Source organism: Primulina huaijiensis, chromosome 1 (genome assembly GCF_012295235.1).
Source record: "Primulina huaijiensis isolate GDHJ02 chromosome 1, ASM1229523v2, whole genome shotgun sequence".
NCBI classification, from domain to species: Eukaryota; Viridiplantae; Streptophyta; class Magnoliopsida; order Lamiales; family Gesneriaceae; genus Primulina; species Primulina huaijiensis.
The window spans coordinates 8,994,173-9,006,972 of record NC_133306.1 but is presented as its reverse complement, the minus strand read 5'-3'; the positions used below and the strand labels follow the sequence as shown (position 1 = coordinate 9,006,972).

General features: G+C 36.9%; 1 protein-coding gene across 1 annotated transcript; it reads right to left on the bottom strand.

Annotated features, from left to right (window-relative positions):
- Nucleotides 1–5,691: 5,691 nt before the first annotated feature.
- On the bottom strand, nt 5,692–7,641 carry LOC140990268 (GDSL esterase/lipase At5g03980-like). The gene is made up of 5 exons (XM_073459912.1): nt 7,336–7,641; nt 6,768–6,980; nt 6,538–6,686; nt 6,150–6,423; nt 5,692–6,050 (listed from the first exon to the last, which is right to left on the bottom strand). Exons 1-5 carry the CDS (start codon nt 7,595–7,597, stop codon nt 5,842–5,844), a joined length of 1,107 nt encoding a protein of 368 aa, XP_073316013.1. The 5' UTR covers nt 7,598–7,641; the 3' UTR covers nt 5,692–5,841.
- Between the last annotated feature and the right edge of the window lie 5,159 nt (nt 7,642–12,800).

The window sequence follows — 12,800 nt, the reverse complement described above, 5'->3', positions numbered from 1 at the left end:
CAGAGGCTTTGGAGATCATGAAGCAAGTTCATGAGGGAGTATGTGGAGCGCATCAATCTGGAGTAAAGATGAGATGGTTGATAAGGAGGTATGGCTACTATTGGCCGTCCATCCTGAAAGATTGCATCAAATACGCTAAGGGATGCCAACCATGTCAGAAACACGGGAACATCCAAAGAATTCCGGCGGATGAACTCCACAGCGTTGTCAAACCATGGCCGTTCAGGGGCTGGGCCATGGACTTAATAGGGAAAATCTACCCCGCATCATCTAAAGGCCACTCATTCATCCTTGTGGCTACAGATTTTTTCACCAAATGGGTAGAAGCGGTGCCTTTGAAGAAAGCGGAGCAAGGGGATGTCATTAACTTTGTGAAAGAGAATATTATTCATAGATTTGGAATTCCAGAGTCATTGACCACGGATCAGGGAACTATGTTCACGGGCTCAGATATGAGGGAATTTGTAGAAGACTATGGAATCAAATTGATAAACTCATCCCCCCATTACCCACAATCCAACGGACAGGCCGAAGCATCGAACAAAATTTTGATAAAGATTCTACAGAAAATGATGGAAGAGAATCCCAGGGATTGGCCACGGCTATTATCAGAAACTTTGTGGGCATACAGAACATCCAAGAGGACCGCCACTGGAGTGAGCCCTTTTTCCCTTACCTTTGGCCACGATGCAGTGCTCCCATTAGAGATCATGGTGCCATCAATGCGAGTGGCAAGACAAAATGAACTTTCCCTTGAACATTATAATGAAGCAATGATCATGGAGTTAGAAGAACTAGACGAGCTGAGAGTCCAAGCATACAATGCTCTGTTGTTACAGAAACAGAAGGTGGCGAGAATCTACAACAAAAGAATTAACAAGAAAAGCTTCCATGAAGGGGAAATAGTGTGGAAGGCCATACTGCCATTAGAAACAAAGGATAGGGAGCTGGGCAAATGGTCTCCCAACTGGGAGGGACCATTCAAGGTACATAAGATGTTAGACGGAAATGCATATTGGCTGTCAAGTCTAGATGGTCATCCACACAAGAGATGCATAAACGGCAAGTATCTCAAGCCGTATTTTCCAAGTATGAGGGAAGAAGTAGAAAAAGCGAGCGAGTGAGGCGAACAGAGAGGCTAATATCCATCGGGGAGTTGGCATTTAGGGCCACTTTTGTATGGGTCTAGTTCTTTATTTCAAGATGTCATGTGATGTAGGCCTTAGGGCCACTGAAATAGATATATGTTGTTTATGTTTAAACAATAAGATTGATCGGAGAAAGTGGGACAGTAAGCCACTTTCATTATTTTGAAGGCCCTTTGTTTCAGCAGGGAGTCGGCCTTATGGCCACTTATTATATATGCATTCGGTCGATATTTCTAATGTTCTTATTGTACGAGAAATCATGGTGAAGTAGACCGTATCGCCATTATATAAATTGGTTGTTTGCATGTGCAGTGACAACCATGAAGTAGGCCTTCCGGCCACTTGGAATATGGCAAGAAAGAAATACCCCGAGCAGGGAGTTGAGCTCACCGAGCGGAACAACGAATAACAAAAGAAGAGCAGAAGAAAACGAGGGTGTTATACGAACCCCGAGAGGAACCAGAAGTGGAATTTGGTATAGAAATAGGCTATCCAGCCATTTTTGTACGATTTTTAGCTTCATGTTGTAAAATTTTGTTTTAAGTAGGCCGTCGGGCCACTAATGTAAATGTTTGATGGTTATGATGTAAAAAACGAGAAATATTAATTAAAGTTGGCCAGTAGGCCACTTTTGTCATATTGGATCCATTATGTTTCGATAGAGAATGAAGAGAGGAAATGATCTCGAGTGGGGAGTTTTAAAGCCAACCTATGGTTTTGCTCGAAGATATTGAAGTGAGGTGGGTTAAACATCCAATACACAACACCCCGTACAAATCCACCTTCGTTCCACATCCAGCACCCAAAAACCACAACACCAATCCAACAGTCAACAATTATGAAGCGGAATCACCGCATGCAAAAACAATAAGTAGACGTGTATGAGGGAAAGGGGCCCGACTGAAGTGCAAATGCATAGACGTGTATGCGGGAAAGGGGTCCGACTGAAGTGCAAATGCATATACGTGTATGCGGGAAAGGGGCCCGACTGAAGTGCAAATGCATGTACGTGTATGCGGGAAAGGGATCCGACTGAAGTGCAATGCATAATGTTAGGGGCGAGAGAATCGTCTTGAATGGACGTGGCACATAAGAGCACATAAGAGCACATAAGGGCACATAAGAGTTGAGACTTACCTGTGTTTCAAAGAGCCTCAAACGACACCAATGCTTAGGTGTCGAATACACAAGAAAACTGAGACCAACCCATGGCCGATCCATGCTACTTGCTAAGAATAAACATGCCAATGTACACGAAAAGAATGAACCAGCAAAAGAAGATACATGGGAATAGCAGCCGAAATGAAATCAGAATCAGTAGATTGCTTGGGGTCAAAAACCACTGCATGCACGCAAGAAATATTCAGAAAATCAATTGCTACTGATGTATACTATAGGGCCAAACAATGGCCACTCCACCGCACCTACAGAGCAAAGGCTAATGAATGGCCAAATAATACCAAATCCATAATTCCCCACAAAAACCCGGCGTCAAAAGAGTTAGCTCAACTACTATGATAAACTGATCACCCATCCTTTATGTTCTCAAACAGGGAGTAGAGCAGAGATTACACACTAATCTCTCATATACACCACGAAAGCATCACACAAAGAAGGAAATAAGATCGCGATTCAATTTAGACAACTAACAGCGTTCAACATTCAAGGAACCAAGAGACTTTGAATAAAGTTTAGGAAAAAAGAAGCGAGGGAATACCCATGGCAGGAGAGGGTGAAGTTAATTGCACCAACATCTCCGCAGAGGCCGGTGCGATCCCTGGCGAGATTGACGCGGGAGCAAATTGAGTGGAAGGACCCGTGGCGGCCGATGAAGCGTCTGAAGTCACCATGGCTGTCGTTAGGTGCTGACCCGAGCCGAGGAGAACAGTCGCCCTTGCGGAAGAGGGCTGACCAAAGCTCGACAGTGCACCCATGAATAACCCAGAAGCGGCAAAGAACGGGCAGAAATCGGCGGCGTGGGCTTGAGAAGAAGAAGAAGCCACGGTGCTGGAGTCACGGAGAGGCGCTGAAAGAGAGCCTCGAGCCACTGTTACACCCTCGGAAACTACAGCAGGGCCGGCGAACGCGCCGGGAGGAAATTCGGAGGCGGCAGCTGGTATAAAAAGGGCGCACACAGCGCTCGATTCAGATGGGTGCGCTCGAAGATGTTCTTGAGCCATTATCAACTCCGCAGAAATCACAGCGTAGGGGGAGCGACGGCAAGGGAAAAGCGAAGGGACTCCAAGAGATAACACTCGATGGCAGCAGGGAGCGAAAAGCGGGAACGCGAAGAGGAAGAAGAGCGTGAGAAGATAGGTAGAAATCGAGGCATGAGTGTGAAAGATCATGGGCTCATGGGGGAGTGGAGAGAAACAGCACGCAACCGCACAGTGAAGAAAATGAAGGGATCGGCAAACACAGAGGACAACTCAACTCAACACACACAAAAAATCTGCAAAAGCTCTCTGCTAAATTTCCAGTTTTCAAGCACTAGTCTTCAAGTTTTTCCAGTATATTTTTAGCACTCTACGTGTTCTCGTTTTTAGATTTTAGCAACAAATTATTATATTTTTCATGTCTTTATGAATTCCTACAGTTTTTGTAAATTCAAAATCATGCTAGGGGTTTATTTCCATCGATTTACAATAGTTTTCTTTATTTTGGCATTGTNCGTTAATTAGCGACGGTGTTTCTCTAAACCGTCGCTAAAATTAGCGACGTCGCCTCTTAAACCGTCGTTAATGAGCGACGGAAACATATCATAAACCGTCGCCGTCGCAATATAATAGCTACGACAACGGTTAAAATCCGTTGTCTTTTAGCATTTTTGTTGTAGTGAGTATAAATTTGCATTTAATTCCGCTCCAATTAGGAGAGGAAACGTTTCACGGAAACAGACTTTTAACCATTCGATAAAGTATCATATTTCCTCTAACATCTCCACGAAGAACAAATAATAGAACATCAATCCAATTGAAAAGCAGTTAACAACCAATCACCAACTATTACTAAGTATTGATTACAAAAGAAAGTGCTTTGCAATTTGAATTAAGTCAATTCAAACCACCTTCTAAAAGAATAACTTTGACGTCAAGCAATCGATCTTCTGATTAAAACCATAAAAATTGAAACAACACTGAAAGACCAAACGAAATTACAAAAATTACTCAAAAACAAAATTGACTTTGAATCCGTTCGACTAAATCAAAACAATGAAGAATAACATATAAAAAAATCGATTTCTTACCGACATTAATCCTCAAGCAGAAAAAGAGAGAAAAATGGGAAAGTGTTCTATATATGTTGTAACTGTCATAAGGCGGTATATAAATATATTTTGAAAATTTTTAAACAATTGCAAAGTTCATAATTTGACTAAAAAAATTCTATAATCTTAATCAATATTATCTTGGAAAATGTTATTTATATTTCGAAAAAATATTAACAACATTCCATCTTATCTATTTAGTTTATTAATGAGTAGATTTCTTATGAGACGCTCTCATGAATTTATATTAGCAAGACGAGTCGATCTGATCTAAATCCGGAGTGAAAAGTAATATTTTTGACATAAATATTAATATTTTTCATAGATCAGATCAAAAATCTGTCTCACAAAATTATTTATTATGTGAGAGAGTTTCATATGATTTTTTTTGTTTATTAATTGACAAAATTACCATAAAATTACTTTTAAAAACTTTGATTCACCTTAAATTTTAAAGATTTTTCCCATGTCAACAACTAATATTTTTACTTTGAAAAAATTGTCATATCTTTTGTTATATATCATAATATAACGAAAAATTCTTGTTTTTAATCTTTAAAATTAATAGTGTACATATTTTATCCCAAGCTTTCCAACGGAAATAAAAATACTGGCCTACTATTTTTACAAAAAATATTAGGGTGTACGAATTTCCTTTTACCAAATGGAATAAACTACAAAATAACTAAAATATATTTTATATTAAAAGTTAAATCTTTCCATATTTTATTATTATTTATAAAATATATAATATCCTCCAGTGATAATTGCATAATGCACTAGTTTTGAAGAATGTATATACGCAAATAAATTACCTTAAATTTTGATGAATAATAATTTGTTAAAATATTTTTTTTATTATCTATGTTTCTTCTGTATAAGATGTTTAAAAAAATTAGCATAATAAGATGAAAGTAAAAGAAACAATCGTTTTGATGAGTGGTAATTTTAATATTTACAAATCCTCAGTGTGTTATTTATTATTTTTAAAAAAAATTGAAAAACCAATTTCAGAATTTTCTGTTTACTTGACTTGTGTTTTTATTTCCTTCATCTCATTAATGGAAAACGTTCGTTAATTAGATAATTAATTCTGACTTAATTGGAACACTTCTAAATTTTAATTGGAACCGGATTTTACGGATTTTGAAGCCGTAAATGATTGGTGATTAATTGACAGATTAGTACAAATAAAGGAAATCGAGGAGATCTAGGAAAATATAAACAAAACATGTCACAAACTTTGTTATATATTTAAACGTGATAAAAGTCTATTTTAAAAATATATAACTAATCTAACTAATTAACCACGCAAATAAAAGACATTAATCTAACTTAAAATGGTTACGTACGATTTAGCTATGTTTAGCCTACATATAAAGAATAAAAGCTACTTCTACTGCTGCTGCTGAATAGTATATTAATTCAGAAATGACAATGAAACTTGTGGAAGATTTCATTAATCAACCAAGCCGACATGATCTTGTATCCTTCTTGAGTTAAATGCACTCCGTCCCAACTCATGTATCGATGAGGATCCGAGCAAACTTCAACACCATCAGCTCCACACATTCTTGTCAAGTCGAAATTGTATTTGCCTCCAATCCCACAACAAGCCCTTTCCGTATCAAATCCTACAATATTGATACAAAATAACATCCATTATTTATGATCTAACGAGTGTTGCAACGCGCGATATGGTTTACTGCATATATACAAATAGAGAAACATACCGTAAAATCGTGCAAAGTTGAGCAGAAATTGATAGGCGTTGTAATAATCTCCATAGATGATCATGGCATTTGGTATCTCTCGTTGTAGTTTGTGGATGGCTTGTTGGAGTTGCTGGTTGTGGTATGTTGCAAAGTCATTCAACTGTTTAAGGCATTGGTTCTCATCATATGCTATGGAGACATTGGACCGGAAAGCCGTTTGGTAGATTGGGAGGCAGCCGATGGGGAAGTTTCCCGGAACCACCACTCTCGTAGCCCCAAAACCAATCACTTTCTGGAAATATTTAAACATATACATACAATTAATAATTTTGTAGGTGCTTAAAGAATGGTTATTGAAACATTGAGAATAACACAATATTCATTGTTGTTTCCCCTTTAAAATTACCTTGACTCCCTCCATAATGGTATTAACAATATCCGGCACCATGCTTTTTAGCTCTTCAATCGATTTGCCTTGAAAGATTGCGTAGTTGTAATCATTCCCACCGATTTCTCCAACCATGAAAAGGGCATCATGAAGTTTCTCAACACAATCTATACATAAATTCGAAACATATAAATTGTTTAGAAATTTTTGAAAATTCTATTTGAAGACGAAAAAGTTTAATTACTGACCTCTATGATCAAAGCAGATAGAATCGAAATGAGACGACATCCAACCCAACTGTACATCGAGAGAAGAATTCGTGACAGGATTCAGAATTTTTTTGCTTGCCAGAACTTGTGATGATAACGCGGTAGAGCCTGCAACCGCAAAGTTGACTCCATGCTTGAAGTCTGCTGTTGAGTTTCTGTAAGGCGAAAGCAATGGAAGACCAGCATCCTTGGCTAACAGAAACAACACGATTATAGATTTACTATTACAGCATCAACCAATTGAAAACAAATTAATATTTATATATATTTATTGAAAATAAATAACTTTGAATTATTCCCACGACTACCTGACCTAAAAACTAAGTATATGAGTCCCTTATCGAATTAAGGAAATAAAATACTATTAGGAATGATGTGGCGAAATTGGACAAAAAAATCAAATAATCCGGATAAAATAATAAATAATCAAGAAATTTTTTGTTTATTTCCTTATATACAAGTAAATTTAAAATCAATCAACTGTACGTAAAAGACAAGATCATATTACGCATTGATCAAAATTTATCCGTATTAATAAAATTTATACCTATATAGTCGATCATAAGAAAACCATTCGAACAACGACCCGTGGCGTTCTTGAAAAAAGTTTCACCATAGGGAAGTCTTGCGAAGGCAGTGTTGACTCCGATAGGATACTCACGTATCAAATTTCCAGTGTCAGAAATCGAATCTCCAAGCTGATAGATCCGATCAAACTTGCAAACTTTCAATAGATGAGCATTAACAATGGATAGTGAAGCACAACAAACAAGAAACAAGAAGGCGGCGAGAGCCCGTTGATGAGCCATCGATTCACGGAAAGGGAAGGAAAGAAAAGACTTATATTTGCAAAAAGATGATGTATGCGTCGTCTGATAATAATGATTATTGGTAATGAATGGGGTTAGAGTTATATTTATAGTTGAGGATATGTATTTCTATTAGGACTCGGATGTTGCCTTTTCTGGGGATTCTTTAAAATCTTGATGGAGGAGGATTTACATTCAAATTCGAATTATTTTATATATTAATTAATCGATTTTCCATCCATTTATGAGATGAATTGTAGATAAAGATAAATCAAAGTGGATTTGATTTCTTCCATGTTGTTTCAGTACTATAGTGGATAACGCCGTGTGATAAATCAAAGTGGATTTAATTGTAGGATATTAGAAAGGTAACTTGGGTATGAGACAGAAAAAATTTTAATTTATTTCATTCACAAAAATTATATCAAAGTAATATTATTTTATCATCATATATTATATCTGCTTATCTATCATTTATTTATTAATCATTCAATAATCATATCATCGAGCCAGACATTACATGTCTTGCATTATTTTATGGACCATATTAAAAGTATTAACAATTCAATTTTCATCTCCCAAAACTGCACACTCACAATTAACCCAGCACTGAAATATTTATTGGTATATTAAAATTAAAGTTCAGTCCCTATATTAATAAAGTTTATTTTGCATTCCTTATACCCAAAAAAATTATTTCGACTTCTTAATTGCCATGTTTACACATTTTCTTTTTTTATTATTATTTCACTATGTATCATATATTTATTTTTGAATTTTTTATTTTTATTAATTGTTTGATTATATATTTGATAATAAAAATAATCAAAATAACGATTTATTAATAACTTTTTTCTTATAATTAATTATATTATAATCTAATTTTCTATATTTATTTATATTTTTATTCAGTTAAAATTTTTTATAATTAATATTATCATTATAGGTATCGATCCGATATCTATTTTTATCATAAAAACAAATATTTTAACTAATTCTCATTATTAATAAAATTATAATATTTTTATTAGTTTTATTAAAATAAAATTATTATTATTTTAAAAAAATGGTGTGAATAAAATAAATTTGTTTTAACTATTTTTGATAGTGATTCTAATTTCAGTAAATTATAATAATTTATTGATATGAGGAAAACGGAAATAAGATGTCTATGTCAGGACGAATTATTAATGTTATTTATTTTTTTAAAATAAACATGTTGCGTAGTAATTATGGAATCCGATATATATTTTTATTAAAAAAAACAATTATTTTAAATAATTCTTATTATTAATAAAATTTATAAATTATTTTTATTAATTGTATTAATATCACTGTAGGACCGAGCGCTTGCCGCTTTACCATAAGCTATAGCTGATGGTAATGGTGCAACTCAAATCTTTTAAACCGCACAGCAGCTCAAGCACCACGGTTCGATCGCTCTACCAAGTAGGGACAATTATTGCACCTAACAATCTCCCTCCCAATAATTGCACTCCTTGCAATCATTGGGAATCGAATATGTCCTCTCATACGGAATAAATTGTGCCGATTTAGATATTCTTTCAAAAATCACCCAAATGACATCGAAATGGCGAGAAGCATGTGGCAAATGCGTGACAAAATCCATAGCCACGTTCTCCTAGTTCCACTGAGAAACCTCAAGACTATGCAATAATCCTCTAGGTCTCATTCGTTCTGCTTTGACTTGCTGACATATCATTGAACGAGACACAAACTCAGCCGCATCCTTTTCATATTCTTCCACCAAAACTGAGGCCGTAGAATATGATACATTTTTCTGCCCCTGGGTGGATACTATATCGAGTACAATGAGCTTCTTTAAGGATGGCTGTACGCAATTCAGGAATATCTGGGACAACCAATCTACCATTCAATCGAAGAGAATCATCTGAGTGAATTAAGAAACCAGATTGGTGTCCTTGAGATACTAAATCATAAGACTTCAGAACTCGATCATCAGTTTTCTGAGCTGACTTTACAATCCGAATCAACTCTGGCTCAACAGAAATCTGATATACACAAACAACATTACCTTGGATTTGAAAATCCAAACCAGAAGTGCAAATATCCTCTCGTAACTTAGAAGCATGTATCGAGGATAAATTAACATCAACAACCTTACGACTCAAAGCATCGGCAATGACATTCACTTTTCTCGGATGATACTGGATCTCACAATCATAATCTTTCAAAAGATCCATCCAACGTCTCTGTCTCATATTCAGATCTAACTGAGAGAACATGTACTTCAAGCTTTTGTGATCAGAATAAATTACAAATTGCTCACGAAACAAATAATGTCTCCAAATCTTGAGAGCAAAAACGATAGCAGCCAATTCCAAGTCATGAACAGGATACTTAGACTCATGCGGTTTCAACTGAAGAGAACCATAGGCCACCACTCTGCCATGCTGCATCAGTACACAACCTAGTCCACGATTTGATGTGTCGGTACAAACAACGAATCCTCCAGAACCACTTGGAATGGTAAGACCTGGTGCAGAAGTCAATCTCTTCTTCAACTCGACAAAACTTGACTCAAATTCATCAGACCAAATGAATCTCTGATTTTTCTGAGTCGGTTGAGTGATAGGTCTAGCAATCTTTGAGAAATTTTCGATAAATCTCCGGTAATAACCAGCTAAACCCATGAAACTACGAATCTCTGGCACATTGGTCGGTCGTGCCAAGTTCAGAACTGCTTCCACTTTACTTAGATCGACAGAAATACCATGTTGAGATATGACATGGCCGACAAAAACTACTTTATCTAACCAAAACTCACACTTGGATAATTTGGCGTACAACTATTTCTTTTGAAGAATTCGAAGAACTAATCTCAAATGTTTAACATGCTCTTCTTCAGACTTGGAATAGACAAGAATATCATCGATGAATACAATCACAAAACAATCGAGATATTTACGAAATAATCGATTCATCAAGTCCATAAACACAGCAGGAGCATTGGTCAAACCAAAAGGCATAACCAAAAATTCAAAGTGTCCGTATCTCGTGCGAAAAACTGTTTTCGGCACATCTTCTTGTCTAACTCGCACTTGATGGTACCCAGAACGGAGATCAATCTTAGAATACACTGAAATACCTTGCAACTGATCAAATAAGTTATCAATCCTAGGGAGTGGATATTTATTCTTGACAATAAACTTATTCAGTTGCCGATAATCAATACACATCCGCATCGTTCCATCTTTATTTTTGACAAATAGAATCGGTGCACCCCACGGTGAAGAACTCGGACGAATATAACCTTTACTCAACAAATCTTGTAATTGTTCTTTCAGCTCTTTTAGCTCAACAGAAGCTAAATGATATGGTGCTCGATATATGAGTTCAATTCCTGGCATTAATTCGATACTGAACTCAACTTCTCGTTCTTGTGGAAAACTAGGAATCTCTTCTGGAAACACATCAGGAAACTCACAGACTACAGGAATATCAGAAATTCGTCGCTCATCTTGTGATAGATCAACAGCATAACCAGAAAACCTTCATGACCAGAATCTAACAATCGATTCATCTCAATGGCAGAAACTAGAGGAATCTTGGCTTGAGAACCACGGCCATAGAAATTCCATTTAGGAGCAAAGCTAGGCATGAAACGAACTATTCCTCGATAACAGTCAACAGTGGCACGATTTGCAGTCAAAACATTCATACCAACGATGCAATAAAAGTCATGCATAGGTAGGACTATGAGATTCAAATATAGAACATTTTCATCGTGAAACAAAATCGGATTGAACACCACATTATCAGTGATAATCATTTTGCCCAAATTAGTAGCAACAGATTGATTGGAATTCATGCTAGTGGTGCGAAGATCATGCGAAACGACGAATGCATGAGAAACAAAAGAATATGATGCTTCGGTATCAAATAACACTCGTTCTATAAAACCACATAAAGTATAGTTACCGGTAATGACAATACCCTGAGCTGCCTAAGCCTCATCCTCAGTCAAGGCAAATACACAAACAAGTGATTGATTCTGCTGACCACCTTGCCCTCTGGACAAATGTGAAGGGCGACTAGGCTGGTGGAAAGACTGGGATGCTGCTGGAAATCTATTACTTTGAGCTCCACTACCTGCCTGGGCTGATTTCCCCGTCTTAATAGGACAAACTATAGCAAAATGACCCGGCCGACCACAAACATTACAAACCCCTTGAACTCCAACACACTGATTACTAGAATGCTTGCCTCCACAGTGATCACAGTAAGGTCCACTATAACGATATCCACGTGGACGAAGAAATGCAGAACCAGATTGATTGAACTGTTGCCTTTCCGAATGATGATGTTGGGTAGGAACTCGATTGCCACTCCTCTTAAGACTAGCTTCAGCCCTTTCTGCTATTTCATTGCTTCAAGATAATTCAGTGGCTTACTGGTAGAAACAAAAGGGTGCAGATGATCGTTCAATCCTTCAATGAAACTTTCAACAACTGCAACCTGACTTGCAGCCACATGAGGCGCATATCTCAGCATAGCATAAAAAGTATCTGCATACTCCGCAACTGACATATCGCCCTGCTTCAAGTTATGAAACTCTGAAGCCTTAGAACTGTAAAATGAGGGAGCACAGTAACTCTCCTTAAACTTCAGCTTGAATATATCCCACGATGGAACAATCCTCTGACCATATAAGGTCATCAATGTAGTAGACCACCACATTTTGGCACGATCTTTCAACTGATGCACAACTAATCTCAATCGACGTTCTGAAGGATACTCGATAAAATCAAACGGTTCCTCAATCTCAGAAATCCACAGTTCTGCTTTCTCAGCTCCCTCAGAACCACTGAATCGAGGTGGATGCATAAAGTGGAAACGTGCAACTAACTCATCCATCATAAGCTGCTCTAGATGATCAGCCGCTCGCTCAACAAAAGTATCATCAATAACATGAACACGAGGCCTACCACGTCCACGACCTCGACTCGAGCTAAAAGAATCTCATCAACATGAATTTCTCCACCTCCCTCCATTCTATACGATAAAACACCAAAACAATTAGAATGGAAGTAAACAAATCATATAATCACATAAGCATGTTGTCAAGTAGCATACACAGGCGCAACAACAATTTTAGTGCTCAGACTCAAGTGTCATAGACTCTAGTTCGAGCGTATCCCAGTTTACGCTCTGATACCAA